Source organism: Acomys russatus, chromosome 5 (assembly GCF_903995435.1).
Source record: "Acomys russatus chromosome 5, mAcoRus1.1, whole genome shotgun sequence".
NCBI lineage: Eukaryota > Metazoa > Chordata > Mammalia > Rodentia > Muridae > Acomys > Acomys russatus.
Genome location: NC_067141.1, coordinates 74,145,098 through 74,162,350, shown reverse-complemented (window position 1 = coordinate 74,162,350; position 17,253 = coordinate 74,145,098). Strand labels below are relative to the sequence as shown.

At 40.5% G+C, this 17,253-nt stretch overlaps 1 protein-coding gene across 4 annotated transcripts in view; it reads right to left on the bottom strand.

Annotated features, from left to right (window-relative positions):
• Window positions 1-17,253, bottom strand: part of Vti1a (vesicle transport through interaction with t-SNAREs 1A) — a 320,246-nt gene that overhangs the window by 245,502 nt on the left and 57,491 nt on the right. For 2 of the 4 annotated variants that reach the window (XM_051146794.1, XM_051146792.1), the window contains exons 4-5: window positions 8,683-8,760; window positions 2,679-2,699 (exon numbers count right to left, since the gene is read on the bottom strand). In XM_051146794.1, the coding sequence (XP_051002751.1) occupies window positions 2,679-2,699; window positions 8,683-8,760 (99 nt within the window). The remainder of the gene's footprint in view (window positions 1-2,678; window positions 2,700-8,682; window positions 8,761-17,253) is intronic. The other 2 variants (XM_051146793.1, XM_051146795.1) reach the window with 1 other exon arrangement.

Sequence of the window (17,253 nt, the reverse complement as noted above, 5' to 3'; positions counted from 1 at the left end):
CTTTGACTCTCCTTACAGACAAGAGTCTGGGGTAAAGACTGCTCTTCTCTCCCCTGAATGTTGTTTTCTACATAAACAAACGACGTCAAACTGGTTAATTCTCTAAAGAAGTGTATCAGTCCAATCCGAGAAAGCAAGCATAACTCTGAATTCTAAATTCAGATGAAGATAATTTTGGGCTTATTTTCATGTATAAAATCCTAAATTCAGTGCAGACATTTAGTTTACTTGAAAAAATTTTTTAAATTATATATTTTTTTAAATGCTGGAATTGAATCTTCTATGCTAATATATGATGGAAAAATAAAAGCATGCTAACCACATGCAGAACTAAGTATTTAAATATGAAACAATTTGGGGGATTCTAGAGCTTAACAAGGAAGCAAACTGCGCAGATGAACACTAAACACTGCAGATGCTGAACTCAATAATGGAAGCAACTGCTTCTTCTGGAGAGTTTCATTTTTCCAGAGAAAATCTGCACCCAAGAGGATGATCAGTCTATGGGCAGCTTCCCAGCAGGGTTTCCCCTCATATTTTGAAACTTCTTCACTAAAGTCAAACTAAAATCAAGTCCTCGTAACAGCTGCGCTGTTTACATTGTTCCCTCAGCTGTGCGTCCTTTAAATGAAAGGAGACGCAGCGCAGTGGCACAGAGGCTTTCAACTTGCCCCCACACTCCATCCCAAACTCATTCTCTCACCCTCTTCTTGGCCCTTTCAAAGCAGGTGAGTGAAGCTGTGCAGGAGCTTCAGACGGAGCTCAGTTTGTGTGAGGAGCTGTGCGGAGTGGGAAGATGGGGAGGCAGGGATCCAGCAGCCCTGCACAGCAAGCACCAGGTCAGCCCCCTCTGTGCTACAGCCCTGCCTCCAAGCAGACCCTGAAAAGAGCATCGCGGGGAAGGCCAGGCACACTGAGCTCCCAAACTCAGCAAAACAATGTGTCTTGGAGTAGAGAGGGTGCTTGTCTTCTAAAAGAGGTGGAAGTCAAACCTGAGGTAGACGCCTCACTCTATGAGTCGAGATGAACCCTGACTAGGAAAAGAATGAGCCACCTGAACGCAGGCTCAGTGGCATTGTGTAATCCATAAGCATCCGTGCGACACCCAAGTCAGTGACAGACAGTATTCTTTCTGAGAGCATCATTCTACCACCACGTCATCTAATCCTCCTGATAAGAATTCTAGCACAGTACACTTTCAGGAACCATCAACTGTGGCCCCGAAATGGATACAACTGGTGACAAAGAAAAATAAGAGAAAATTACCAAGCAATAATATATTACTAAAGAGACAGGAACATGATTTTCAGCTTTTTGTGTTAAGAGTTCCTCGGATCCTGCACCACAGCAGAACAACAATCAGACCAAAATTGCCCTGGTTATTATACCACACAGGAATATTGTCCATCAGAGTCCTGCCAACTCACAAACCAGAGCTCTGTGGAGTTTCTTTGCATGCATGTGTGTGTGTACACAAGTGCATTCAAATCTATTGTTCATTTCCCCAACATTTCAACATTCAAACTCCTCAGCAAAGGAAATATACAGGACCGTCCACCTCCCAGGGAAAAGAATGTTTGTGTCAACACTCATTCAGAGAGTAATCAATACTGTCACTAATTATTTAGTGTATACATATATACATATATTTCCATGCTGGGAAGGAAAAAGCAAAATACGAGCGGATATTGGTGTGCTTTCAAAGAGTTGTTCTAACAACCGTTCACAAGCCTCAGAATCAACACCTCCAAAACCCACAGAACAGCCAAAACCCAGAGACCATCCAGGAAAGCTGTAGTCAATATGCTCAGCCAAAATGCAGACATAATTCAAACTACTGTTGGTGCTGTGAGTGATAGACTATTTTAATGGTCATACAGATTGCTATTTTATGTCCCTGTGAGAAAATAAAACTCAGTGTTACTGCTACAAATGTAATTATCTTGGAATAAGTGAATTGAAGCAGTTTTGGTGTGTTTGGCCTTCTTTGAAAACAACAAAAGGCAGAATCATTTGGCCACAGTCACTGTGCAGCTACAAGGCTTTCTCCAGCACGGAGGGGGCTCGAGCAGCACAGTGGGCCTGACTACTGACTCAGGAGAAGGACAGCTCATCTGGGGGCCGCTTTCTACAGTGACGCAAGCTTTGCTGCCCTCAGATGTCCTTGTGCCAGAGCGAAGGCCCTTACGATGTGCGTGCTTCCCCATGGTGTTTTATGTGAAACCCTGGAATCTAGGGATGGAGGGAGTCTTCAGTGAAGTAACCCAGAATCACACAACACACACACAAAATATCCTACTAACGTCACTGAGAAACCAAGACAAATAAAAGAAAGCCAAAGGTAAGAGCCTGCGAAACAGCAATGCTCTGTGTAGTTTTAGGATATACCTGCATTATTCTTTTCTTTTCTGGGTTTTTTGTTTGCTTGTTTGTTTGTTTTTAAATGCTAACATTCTCTCAATGTCAACAAGAACAGTGCCCCCATAACAGGCACAGCTAGAAAACAGTTATGAGGAGTGGGCAGAGGAGGAGATTTTTAAAGTCATAAAGTCAACAGTTTTGACAAGTGTACATTTCCCTGGAAAAATGAAGACAAGATTCACTTCAGATTTAGAAAATAAAATTTGCAAGAAACAGTAGAACTAAGGAGAAAAAAAAAGAAGCTAGAAAATACTTACCTCTTCACGTAATTTTATCAACTGCAACATGAATGCACACCAAAAAAAAAAAAAAAAAAAAAAAAAAAAAGATAAAAAGAGAAGAAATGGCAGGAAAGAAAGATCAGTTGTGTGACAGGATACAGAATTAACATTGACAATTCATCTGTTTACATGTTTAGCATTTAAAAATCACAGACAAACACATTAAAAGAACCTAAGCATAGACTACATGCAGAGGTTTTTGAACAAATAAAGATCACTTTCTCACTGTCACATTAAACAAAGGGAATAGTGTGAAATTCTCCTTTAAAGTACATCTAAGAGCCATCATGAAATAAAGGGATGGCTTCATAGAAGTCTATATTATAAAAAGAAAACAAGTTTACTGCGCCTCTCTTCCCAGAATGCACGGTGAGAGGGGCTTTGTATATACAAGATTCAGGGCGCTTCTCTCTTCGAAGCTTTGACAACTGATTTCAGATTCTACCAGCAAATGAAAATGATCACTAGTTCACACTTTGGCTCCAGGAAGTATTTAAAACAACAACAAAAATAATCTACTATTATTTCCTGGCCTAATACAATACTTGCGCACACTGGGTCATAAAACTGCATTGGGCTAACATTATTTCAGCTGAGAAGCCACAGCAACGCGTACACAGCGCCTATCACAAGACTCAATGCCAGGTTTGCGTTCTCCCTTAACAACGCAGTCCTCGCTGGTGCGCTTTGACTTGACTTTTTGTTTCCTCATTTTTTTAGTTATCTTCGTCTTACAAACTGGGACACAGCGACGAAAGGGGCCTCTCACTGTGTGTGTACTATGGTCTGCTTTCACTAAAGTCACTCAAAACTGTTCTTTCAGTTATATGTTTTCCTATGGCATCATTTTAATTCCTGTTTCTTCCTATTCCCGTAATTAAGAGACATAAGCATGCTCCTAGAGACCAAGAATCTACGAGCTCATGAACCTGACCCCTTCTGCGTATGTGTCTGCCATCACTCTAAACTAGCACCTTCACTGCACTGTGAAACTGTCTGCCTCGGCTTCACAGTGACCAGAACAGAGCCCGTGACAAGATTAGAAGCCACATTCTAGGTTTGCAATTTGCATCCTACAGCTGATAATTCTTAGACAGCCAAGTGCTGTAACATCTGTTACCACAGTTAACATGCAGGCCCATTTATTAAAGAACTGCTTTGAAAAAATGTGCAATGAATGGTTCGCCATAATTCTCTCTAAAAGTATCATGTTTACCACAGCCCTGAATTCTCAACACCTAATGGTGTATTAGTCTCAAATTCAAGGCTGAAAAGTGGGCACTTCGGCTTATTCTGTTATTTCACTTGTTACAGGAAAGTACTTCAAATCTAAAAGAAGGAGATTCAAATTTTCACAAACCCTTTTTAGAAAGGATTTTAGAAATTATTATATAGTTTCTCAGTCTGCACTTAACAAAAATTTAAATGTCAAACTTTAAGTGTGAAATGTTCAAACCAGACAGAACATTTTTGGTTGAAGTGAAGCTTACTCCGTCCCCACCCACCCAGCTAGTGTCCCTGCTTGTCACATGGAAAGCGACAGGTTTGCTGTCTAGGGGAAGTCAAAATTTAAACTAATATACCTAGCCTATCGCATATTGGAATCTTTCTCTTTGCCAGTTGAACATGATGGGAGAAAACCACAAACACTAAATCTCAGAAAGAGATGATGTGGGAATTGATCGCACAGCTCTTTTCTTTCTGGGGTACCATTCTTATGTTGACTATGATACTCAAAGGGCCAAAGTTTAAAATGACTTGTCAGCAATAGAGCCCACTGGGGCATGCCACCCTGCCATAAGCAAGAGTGTTTAAAAATGCTACCCATTTGCTTTTTCAATGGGTTCCAAACAAAAAAAAAAGTTCTATCTTGTTTGTGCTGCATGGCTGCATTCAAGCTCCACACCGGATTTGTAGCTAAGCTAAGCTAGGTAATGGGAGGTTTCTAATCTTCATCTTTTTTTTTTTTTTGGGGGGGGGGGTTGGGCAGAGAGTCACGCATTGAAATAAACAAAGATGAAAATTAACAATGCTTAGAGTCCACTAAAAGTGGCGATTTGAACATCTTATCGAGTTACTGGCACCATCATAGGCGCCATGAAAGTGTGCAAAACCATCATGTTGGCTTATGATAATCCGCATCTTTTTGGAAACAAAGATTTCTCCCCACAACCCCGCCCGGAATGTAGAATTTGATACAAGAGGTAATCTGTTCCTTTGTGGGCTGAAAAAAATCTGGTTTACGCTGGTTTGAACCAGTGGAATCTCTTGTGGTTAAGCCTTCTGCTGTGACTAAAATCAAAACTGCACTGTGGAGCATGCGAGGGTGGGTGGGTGTGCGTGAGCGTCTCTGTGTGTATGTGTGTGAGGTGCGTCACGTGACTCCCAGAACTCCCGAATTTTTTTTTTAAAGCTGATAACGCCACCGCTGTCTCTGTCCGCATACAGATAACGAATAAATGCTGAACTCTATTAAACGCCCTTTACACATTATCGTGGGTCGAACACACAATTTTCTGAACTTATGATGACAGTCTATTTATTTTGCTAGAAACTCCCAGCACGAATGAGCAGATTTGTGCCTGGTAATGATCTGCTCTGCCGGGGCTATATGAAATGATACCGACCTTCTTCAGATCTTGTGGAATTAAATTGACCGACTTCACCCCCTGGTCTGTAACTGAAGTTTGACACACTTTACGCACAGCAAGCCCAAATCAGAACTTAAGAGAACCTTGTATTAAAAAATTAAGCAATCATTATCTGTTAAATATTGCTTTACCACAAAAACTTCCTCATGTTGGGAACTACTCTATTCTTTATATGTGTTTTGAATCTTCTATATAGGAATTTCTCAAAGTCGCTGAATCACTATAATTTTGCCTATGGCAGCAGAAAGTCTATCACTGTCTAAAACAAGAACTTCAAATATTTTATTTGTCCCCATTGTCACACTCCACTCTGAAAGTCTTCTATTCTATAATCTGGTTTTTGTCTATTTTGAGATTGGTTCTCGGGAAAGGAAGTGAGTTAAGAACCACGAGGCTTCTCCTTCTGACTACAGCATCCCTGTATCCAACAGCTCAACTCTGACGGAGAGTAAACACTGTACACCGAGGACTGAGGCAACATGCTTGTCCTCAGCACTTACAGGTGCAAAGCAGATTTTGTGCCCTCCGCCTTTGGTAAATCCAGGATGAGGTATATTTAATTGAATGAAATAGATATGAATCAAAAAAAGCATATAGAGAATTTAATTTAGAATATAATTAAATGTATATTGTACTGAAGACATTAAAGACACACTTGAATAAGCCTTAATAGTAGAAATAGTAGCATTTCCAACTGTGGAAGAAGTATAGAGATACCCCACAGAAAACCACTGTCATTAACAGCCAGCTACGAGACTGAAGCTACATGCATCAACATTCAGTGAGATGTCTAAGAGAGCTGACCATAGCGTCAAATAGAGAGAGAGAGGCCATTGCTACTATACCTTCACCAGGAGGCCACTGTTTGGAGGAGGCGCACAAGGCACTAGCAATGAGGTCAGTACTTTATACTGACTGTTTTTCCCCCTCTCATCTCTCTCTATATTTAACTGACAGATATATGCTAATTTAAGTAAAGCAACTGTGACTAATTTTGTTTATAGCAAAGCTTTATGTGTATTTAAAAGTGTATCATTAACATGTGACCAGAAGGCCTGAAGCCAGCAGGTGGACAATCAGCATGGACACAAACTTCTTCCTGGGTAGTGGAGATCTCCTTCCCTCCCTGAACACCCAGCTTCTTACCATCTGCTCTACACAAGTGCATGGGAAGCCTTTTCTGTGGAGAGACCCTCGGCCTTAACTGCTGAATCAGGTGACACTCGCAGGAGAATAAAAGGCTATTTCCGAGTGATCACATCTGAAGCTCTGGTTAAGGGTTTGCTCTGGTGGAGATGTCTAGCTTCCTACATTTTGACAAAGGGCCTCAACGCAGAAGTTAATGACTTCATCGTGGTATGGAAATTCTTCTCTGCATGGTAACAAATTACCCAAAAAGCTTAGCATGGCTTCTTTGAACTTTCACACCTCATTGGAGTTTTAGGCTGAAAAGTTCACCGGAGTCATACTCCGCCGTTCACATATCCTCATGACTGTAATTCGCGCATGCTGTATTTAGTGAAGTGACAGTTCCTTACAACTAACTTCGGGTTCCTCAAGCACTTGCAGAATTTGTAAGTTTGATTCATATAAGTCCAGGGGAAATCTCTGCATAATTCCTTTAAAGTGACAGAAATATAATTTGAAAAATTCAGAAAGTATGAGCTCAAATCTATTTCTGTGGAATATTTTTCTTTAGGCATAAAAATCATGCTTCTATATATGTGAGGCTAATATTTTGGGTGCAGAAGATGTCCATTAAGGAAAGTGAACACGCTGTAGGAAGGATCCTGTCAGGAAGAACAGCATTACAATACGGAAGCCCGTTAGACAGGAGCACCTCCTCTGTTCCTTCTCCATTAAGCACCAGTTTCAGATGAGGGAAAGTCTACAGCTTTCAAAAGACCTGGCACGGGAGCTGCACATACACTTTGTTCCTGTTGTTTGCTGCTGCTGCTGCTGCTGCTGCTGCTGCTTTTTTTTTTTTAACAGTAGAGAAGAAAATTGTGATTCATGCTCCAAGAAGCACAAGCAATTCAAATCCCACTTAAAGAGGCAGGAACTCTTCTCTCTCTCTCTCTCTCACATTATTTACCCTACAATGAGTAAAACCCGCCTCCCAACATTTGCTTTTGCACTCCCCCCTTTCTCCACACCCCCAGCTGTCCTCCCATCTCAGCCAGGGAAGTTAAAATTGCAAGTCAAACCTGAGCTTTGTCTGAACTCAGGCTGATGCCATCCAAACAGCAAAGGGGTGGGGGTGGGGGGCAAAGCAAGTGGCCTGCATGCTCATGTTCTGGTGGTCTGGAATGCGGTGCCGTGAACAGAAAGTCTTTCCTGCAGACTTTAGCATGTTGGATGGGTGTGCTGCATCTCCGACTCTATCACAGTTTTATTTTCCCCAGTGAGTGGCGTGTGTAGGTAGATAGGCAACCCTTCCGAGAGCTGCCTTAGTAAACACACTCACTTCTTGCCTATGACGCTCCCTGCCACCCATCAGTCCCCAGGGTTGTGTGAGACTTCACAAAACCAGTTCTACATCAACAGCCTTAAAACACTTTTTAAAAATCATATATATTATATTGTACCTATGTGAACTTATGATGTCTGCAACATGAATTCAAAGAAAGTAGTAGGATGCTAATTAGACTCATGACACAACTGTGCCATCTAATGAGGAATGACAGACAAGTTATAAGAACCTTTTAAGAAGAAATTCTTTCAATTTTTTTTTCTATATGCAGATCTTAAGGTGCAAACAGGACTTATTCTACTGCTATTGTTACCACTGCCATTCGGCAGAAACAGGGCAGGCCCTCTGCCCGGGCACCCACAAGTCCCACACTGGCACTAGCCATTTGCATTTTGGTGAATGTATTTTTAAGAAGCGACACAACAGGAATTGGGGCTGCTGTCGAATTTTGAAAGCTTACTTTCATTTGTTTGCTGCGAGTGTTGATTTAATTATGCAGCATTCCTCAAAGCTGCATTATATACTTTTTTATTCCTCTTACATGTGTTTGAGGTGAAGACCTTGGCTTTGTCTGCAAACAGCATGTTTCAAGTTATTCCTTAAGTACTAAATAATAAAGAGAAGAGAAGAAAAGAGTTTTTTAAAAGATAGCAGACAGTGATCACAAGGTAAAGGGTTAAATGTAAGATCCCCAAGAAACATTTTGAAGTTGATTAAGACTCCAGCTTTGCATTAAACAGTATCGCTTCCACATGAGTTGCTGCTAATACTGTTAGGGAGCAGCTTGAGAGCCCAGTGTGCCGGTGACCTCCCTCACCCTCCAGCCACCCACCGGGCCTCCTCATTAGCATTCTACCTGGTTCTCTGAGGAATTCCCATCATCCCCTAGGAGCTCATTCCGTACTTCGTCACTGTAGGCGATCCGTGACCTTTTCTATAAAACAAAAACAAAAAGGGAAAGAGCAAGATGAACGGTGGAAAGCAGACACAGCTCGGCATTACTGGGATCAAGGCAGACCATCTCAAACCCTCGGGAGCCCCCTAATGGAAACCTACCTGCAGAGTCCTGCAAACCTAACTCAAAGTTTCAGAACCCACGAGCCTACTGGAAATTACAAGTTTGTTTTTTAAAAAATACTAATAATGAAAGAAATGTCTGCTTTGTGATAAAGTACTATTACTTTTCATAAGGAGATCAGAATTAATTTATTCTTCCAAATGTTTGATTTCAACAACTAAACTGGAAAAATACAGTCACATAGCTATAGCTATAGTTTTTAAGCTTATGGATTATAATTAAAGCAGGAGTAGATGAGAGTCTTTGGCAGGAAACGCACCATACAATTTAGAGCTCTAAAAAATCTCTGCTCCTAGGATGATATTCATGTCACCAACCCTACACTGGGATCTATATCTCATCACTGTGAAGTGATTATCCAGGAGGAGGAGGAGGGATTGGGGAGCCATTCCCTAGCTAGCAGTGCTGCAGAGGGCCCCAACTCCTCTATGAACGATGGCCTGAGGAACAGTAATGTGGGTGAGGGAGGGGCAGGGAGAGGGAGAAGGGGAGTAGACAGACACACTGGTAAAGTAAACACATTTCCCAGTTCCAGTAACTAAAGGCAGTGGGCTTCAAGTCAACATTTTACAATGAAATTGGGTTTGCGAGGAGCCCACCCTCACCTGCGCAGACAGAGGGGCATGGCTGTAAGCAACTTGTACATTATCTAAATACATTTTGGAAAGCTGGGAGGCTCTAAAAATTAGTTTTGAAATGAATCTGGTTATCCGTCACTACTGCAATCTTCACTAGTTGAGGGTTAAAAGTCATTGTCGCCTTCTCTGCTTCTCAACTAATTAAGTGAAGATGGCCAACTAGAAGAGGGGCAGTGGGAAGCCCTGGACTTCTACAGTCTTGGACTTGAAGTTCTTCCTTGTTTGTCTATGATCTGGAAAAATAGGAAGCCAATTTCAGAGGACTGCCTATAATCCACAGCAGAAGGTAACAGTAAGATTTCAATTAGATTTTTACAGTAGGCAATGAGTAATGCTGCGTGGTCTCGCTTGGCTCATTATACCTTAAAATCACAGTATTTAAAGGGACCATACACAAGAGCAACCACTGAATTTCAGATCACTTGAAAAAGCTAGTCTTTCTCAAGTGGGCGTCTTATCTGAAGCAGAAAACACAGGACATTTTTTTTAAAAACTATTTTCTCAATTCTCCCAAGGGTGGCACATAAAAGAGAATTTGGCTTATTGCATATAATTTAGTTTACTGCTTTTCTGGATGTAATTAAGCAAATGATATGCTGGATCTAGCAGAATCCAGTTTTAAAAGGCTTACTGGAATATAAATAAACATGCATGTAACCGAGATACTTGTTTTAGAAAAATGACATAGTATCACAGAATTCTAAAGGTAACCCTCCTTCATCTGAGACTAGAATCCTGGGGGTCTGACGTTTGGCTCAGTTTCCTTCATCTTAAAATCTATCACCTCTGCATAGGCCCGAGAAAACAACACAGAGCTATAGAATAACACTTCAGTATAATGGAGTCAGAGGCACCCACCCCTGCCTGCTCACTGTCTCCCTCTTCAATATTCTTTCCTGCCAAAACATCTGCCTTAAAATTTAGAAGCTTTGATAGGTCTCTATAAGTAGATAAATAAAACTACAGTCATGCTGCAAGGAGAAGAACAAATGAGAGACATGAGTCTCATATGTGCTCAGTAAGGACATCTATATGTGATGTCTCAAAAGTTCAGGAGTGGCCCAACGCACTCATTTGTGACCTCACCTGACATTTCTCACCACAAAGACTGTGCCTAACCTTGCTGAAGCTACGATGGACTATGCATTCCTTCTGACTTCACACAGAACAGTATCTTAGAATGCTAAGTTACAAGGTCAGCCTATTTCATGGTCTTAGTGCAATGCTTAGGTCACACCAAACCTCTTTGCCCATTTGGAGATTCCCCACCATCACAGCCACAAACCAGCTAAGCAAAAGTATTTCACAGCATTAAAGGAAATGAGGACCTTTAAGGCAGACTGTGGGATCAGAGCTGCCTTTTGCATTATTCATGTCATCACAATGGGGGACTAAAGCATTCCACAGGATGCAAAAATATCATATGGAGATTGGTTTTGTTTTCCCCCCTTTTCACCAAAATACCAACAAATTGGCATAGATTGTTCAATTACATTACGTTCTTATTTAGAGTTAGTATACTTCAAATGAAGGAGAAACTACAAACACAGAGCCCTGGATATCTAGTCTTGTTTTGGTGAGGACGCACTGCTTTTGAAAAGCAGCAATTAAGAGAGCGTTGGCTCAGCCAGCAAGGAGGAAGCACCCAGAGCGGAAGGGTGGTCTCTATGAAGTCACTCCCCACCACCGCAGAGGCTGGTGGTCTTGGAGGGCTTTTCTGGGTGTAACTAAGCAAATGACGTGCTGAGCGGAACAAAGTGGTCGCTGGTGTGACAGACTTAAAGAACGAAAAGACATTTCACTGCAAATATCAGAAATAACTCCCCAGGAGAGCAGCACAACAATGCAAAAATAGAGTTCTGCATGGCGTTCCACTGTCCAAAAATAAAATGAATGCAGGCTGTTCTTTATTAAGAATTATATTTGGGAGCACAACACTGGTGTTGTCACATAATTTCTTAATACTTGAATTTTTAAGTAAGCTGGCTGTATGTAATTAACCATAATTCAGTCTTTGAAATCATCACTGCATTGGTTGAAAACCACCAAAAACTAAAGATGAAATTCTTTTAAATGCCAAATGGCTTGTTTTAAGTATAATTGTTCCTAAAACATCAATAAGTCATATTATCTTTTTGGAACTTTAAAAACCTCCTGCTGGATTAGTAAGTACCTACATAATACTTTAGAAGATTCTAAGTTAATGAACCAAAACCTTTATTGTATCTTGATAAACCTATTATTAAGACTATAAGGTCTGCACTTTAGCCAAATGCAAGCATGAGAATTTGAGCTGGAAATGTCACACGTTCAGCTACAGTTTGAAGGAACCCAATTCATAATGCATTTTATAAATAGTTAATGACTTCTATACATAAGCTAACCAGGCAAATCAAGAACTTGTCAACATTTTTAGTCTTGGTTGTCAGTTACCAGTGCCTTATGTGTGGCTTCAGGAGAAGTCTGAAGGTCTGTGCGGTTTGTAATCTACTGCAATTTCTGGCCTATACCATACGGGTGGGCAGCGTCAACTGACAGCATTTCAAACACACACACATATGTGTGCACACACACTCATACTCTTTAAGAGCAGTGCTCACTTTAGTTATGTGCTTAAGTAAAACTTACTCTTTCTATGATTTATACTTCATACTTCAAATGATATAGTTGAAAAAATCTATAGAAAGATATGACAAAAATATGAGAATTTAACAATAGGTTTGTTTCCCCTGAAAAGCTGGGGCTACCAAGCGTCTCCCACTCCTCTAAGATGATGAGGAACATGAGTCTGCATTTATGAAAGGAAGAACTATAGATGTGAGGAGATATTGGTTGATCTGAACAGAATGTTTATGTGCTGATCGGCTTCTAAAGCCAAGTTCAAACAGAGACACTTGCTCAGTTTGGTCTAGGAATTTGGCTTGAAATAATCCATCTACTTGACCTACACTTTGACATTTCCTAATTGAGCTCAATGTGTCTGTGAGCACACACTGCAAAACTGGGAACAACATGAATTCACTTAGTGTAAATTAACTAAAATTTAGCATCTAAGCTGGGTGTGGTGGCACACACCTTTAATCCCAGCACTCAGGGAGGTAAAGGCAGGTGGATTGCTGTGAGTTCGAGGCCAGCTTGGTCTACAAAATGAGTCCAGGACAGCCAAGGCTACACAGAGAAACCCTGTCTTGGAAAAACCAAAACCAAAACAAAAACAAAACAAATAAAAAGTTGTCATCTCTGGTGCTACCTGTTGTGTAACTCTGTACCGGACACACAGTGTCTGCAACCTGAGTGAGGGTTCTACAGTCTAACACAAGCAAAAACATAACAATGAGGTTGGTTTATTGCTAAAGCGTATATGAGAATTTAATTTCCATGGTGTGCACATGGCAAAGCAATTGCTTAAATTGCCTCACCTGGGAATTTAATGCAATGTTATCATCAGACCAGCCACATTGTAAATAGATTTATAATGCTTTCCATGTGCTGTGCTCAGTTGCATATGAATTAAGTAATGATCTGGTATTACAATAAAATCAGCTAGTTCCCACACCTGGCAGACAGGATATTTCACTAAATTAATAGCCATACAGCTAGCTACATCACAAGGCATAGGAGAGGAAACCATCTCAAAGGCATTTGACTTGAGTCTTACATAGGAAGCAAATAACACCACGGATGGATATGTACAATGCCACTACACTGAAAGAGCTGTTCAAGACAATCTGTTTCTAACATCTGTACTACTGAATTAGGACTTTCTCCTTCCCATTCAATCTTGGCCTAATTTCCTTCATTCAGTACTCTAATTACTAATCAGCAATCTGCAACAGTCACAAACACTGAGAAAGCGCTTCATTCTAATCTACATGCTGCAGACAGCCAAATAATTGATACAAAGTGCAATGTGGTTTTGGTGTAATGAAAGGACTAGCTTGTCCCACTTCCTAATCAAATTGGCCTACAGCAGCAATAGTTAATAGATTTCTCCATTGACTACTCACGCTGGCCAGATTTTCCATTGCTTCTACCAACTTTTTCAGGTCCTTCTATTTAATAATGCCCATGGTTACCAGGTGATATACCTATTAAAACCTGCTATGCTTTCAGAGCCAAGGAATTTAATTGTTCCAAAGAACATAACTGCTTCTGTTGTAATCAACACTGGAATATATACAGAACACCATGAAATTATATTTATTAGATAGCCATATGACTGTTGGCCATTACTTCTTACCTAATTTTATCTGGTTCTAATTATATAACCATCACAGCACTGCAATGGCCAGCTAGTATGTTTGAAAATACATGTCCCTTTGGCACCAAGTATTCGACTTCTAACCACACTTCTGTTTGTCCATGGCTAGATTCATCCTTCCAGCCACAGAGTAATCCTACAAAATTCAAATAAAGGAAAATTAAACTCATAAGCAATGGTCTGATCACTGGCAAGTTGCTAGGATGAAGAAGCACAGGGCACTTAACAAAGTGAACACAGACGGCACCTCAGTCAGTGATCTTGGTCCCTAACTATCACATTCCTCATCTCCACAATAGTGATCCTAACAATTACTTCACGTGGTTAGTGCATGGATTCAAATATCATAAATAAATGTAAATCTTTCTCAACACTTTGGCTGTGACAACCGCAGAACAAGTTCCTCTGAATATGAGCTTATAAGACGCATAGGATGCAACAAAGCTGGTATACACACATGACTAAGAATACAGATTAGTACATCCTTCCTAAAGATGCTTTTCCAACACACCAAGAGTAACTTGATAAATTCCACATAGTTTAACTCAATAATTCTGGTACAAATGGTGTTGTAATTTCAGATAGTTTTCAAAAATAAAAAAAAAACCTGACTATAACTCTTCAGTATTATTAGAAGAAGTAAGTTCTAATCTTTTAAGGAATTATTCCAGTAAGCATGTTTCTCCTTGTTCAAGAGACTGTTTAGATAGTCTAAACTTTTGAGGTAAACATCAAGTGCCTGGTCCACATGTTGCCATCATGTGGATGCCACTACTTGGTATCACTGAAGGGAATATACACTCTCTTTTTTTATTACATATTTATTTACTTGGTGTGTGTGTGTGTGTGTGTGTGTGTGTGTGTGTGTGTGTGTGTGCCATGCTGCATATGTGAAGGTCAGAAAACAACTTCCAGATGTCAGTTCTCTCCTCCTACATGTGAACTCTAAGCTGAGACACCTCCACGGTCCAGGAACAATTTATACTTTCTGTCCAGCATACACTCACGGCTAAGGGACGACTTGCACACCAGCAGAGAGGAAACGCTAACACACTCCAGCAGTAAGCACCACCAAGTGGGAAAAGCAGTTTAGCTAGAGAGCACTAGATAACTCATTGTTCTACAGGATGAAGTACTAGAAAAACAGACTTAAACTTCCAAAAGTTTTTAAAAAATCATAATCATTCATTATTTTCACTTGTACTTTCAAGTATATATGACATGTTTTAAAGGGGCATTTATGTTTTGGCTGTGCATTATGAAATAAATTATACTATATTACTTAATTACTTTCTTAGAGTGAGCTATAATACGCATATGAATATCTGTATGTGTATTATGAGGTTATGCATGTATGTATAAACACAGAGACTCACACACACACACACCCATATGTGATCCATATGGAAAAATAACTCTTTGTGCTGTGCAGTGCTAATATAGACTCTTATTTGGACTAGGAATGTTGACCACATTGCTGCTACATCATTTAATGATTTGCAAAACAGGCAGGGCCAGAATCGGGTAATGGCACCTCTTCATTTCCTCTCCCAGCATTTCCAAACTTGCTCTGAGATTTCCCTCTAGCACTGGTGTTTCAAAATGCCATAGGAGTTGGCTGGGATCATGGCCCCACTTGCTTGCACACACTTGTAGTTTATGACTTTTGACACTCATACTGAATACAGCGTGACCATGTCTTATAAATCATGTTAGTTTGTCGATCAACAATTTTGTTACAACAATCAGAAAATCAGGTTGTGATAGAATACACAGATGTTGTTGCTAGCATCTGGAATTGTGTGAGTATGCTGTAAAAGGAACCCAGTTCTTTAAGGTCTTTCTGAGTGTAAAATAAAGTAATTCCAGAGACTTACTCTGAAATAAGACCTATACTGCAAATGGCACTTAGGTGAAAGCGAGGCAGCAGATACTTTGTATTATATTCAACTAGTTATCAAAGCAAGATATAAAGTAATGTAATTAGCCTAGTATCCCTTAAAAGTCTTTCCACAGCCATAATTTGGGTAATGCACACATCTAAAAACAAGTGATGCTGGGGGGTGGGGATGTGCTCTGTGTAACTGACACTGCGGAACTGTGGTGGTTTGAATAGGTATGGTCCTCACAGACTCATGTATTTGAATGCCTGTCCCACTGAGAATGGCACTATTAGGCCTTATGGCCTTGTTGGAGTAGGTATGATCTTGTTGGAGGAATTGTGTCACTGAGGGGGGCACTTTGAGGTCTTCTATACTCAAGATATGCCCAGGGTGGGACACAGTCTTCTGCTGCCTGAAGATCAAGATGTAGAGCTCTCAGCTCCTTCTCCAGCACCATGTCTGTCTGCATGCTGCCATGCTTCCCGCCATGATGACAAGGGACTAAACCCCTCTAATTGTAAGCCAGGCCCAAATAAATGTTTTCCTTATAGAGTTGCTATGATCATGGTGTCTCTTCACAGCAATAGAACCCAAACCAAGACAGGAGCCATGTCAGACATCCTGTAGACCATGACAGAATTCAAGTGTGCTTGGCTCATCCACAGCATGGGGCTTGGACTTCACAGGAGACCCAGTCTCCCAGTGGTGCCACGTTTTGCACCTTTGTTCTCCCATTGAGACAGGCTCTGATCTCTGTGTCCCAAAGGCAAGGCTGGCTGCACTTTTCTCCTACCTATATAAATTTATCGCCTTTAACACTCTTAGCTTCTGTTTCAGGTCATCTTCCTCCAAAACCAAATGATAGTCATAATAAGCCTTAACATTCACTGGTGCCAACACCTGTAACATTGACACTAGCTGAGTGTTAGAGGGTGACAAACACTTAAACGTTTTACTTGATAGTCTCCGATGTCAGAGGATGAGTCACAGCCACATCTGTGGGTTTTAGTTAACTATGTTTCAAGACTAATCTTCAACAGTTGTACCACAGAGCAACCATGAGCTACTCATGGGGCAGCAAGAAAACCCACACTAGTTACAGAGATATGTTAAGCTCCCATAATTCCTACAGACACTGTACAATTACTCTGGTATTCCAAACTGCAACCAGCCATCTCAGAGATAACAAATCTATCTTTTCCTCTTGCTTATTTTTGGATGATATTAATAAGGTTCATTATTTAAAATATGCTGCTACAGTGAGATAACAGTGCTCACAGTTCAGGGCTGCATGATATTTTAAATGCTTTGGGGATACAGCCAACAAACCTAAAAATCAAGGTACCATACATTTTCTTTGAAAATACTTTGAAGATTACTTGTGTGCTATGGTGATCCAAAACAAAACTTAATAAAGTATAAATATCCACACCTATTTCTAAAACTTTTCCCATTTTGAATAAATTAAAATTCTGCCAACTCAAAGACTTTGCTTTAGCAATCAAGACCTTCTCTCTCTCTCTCTCTCTCTCTCTCTCTCTCTCTCTCTCTCTCTCTCTCTCTCTCT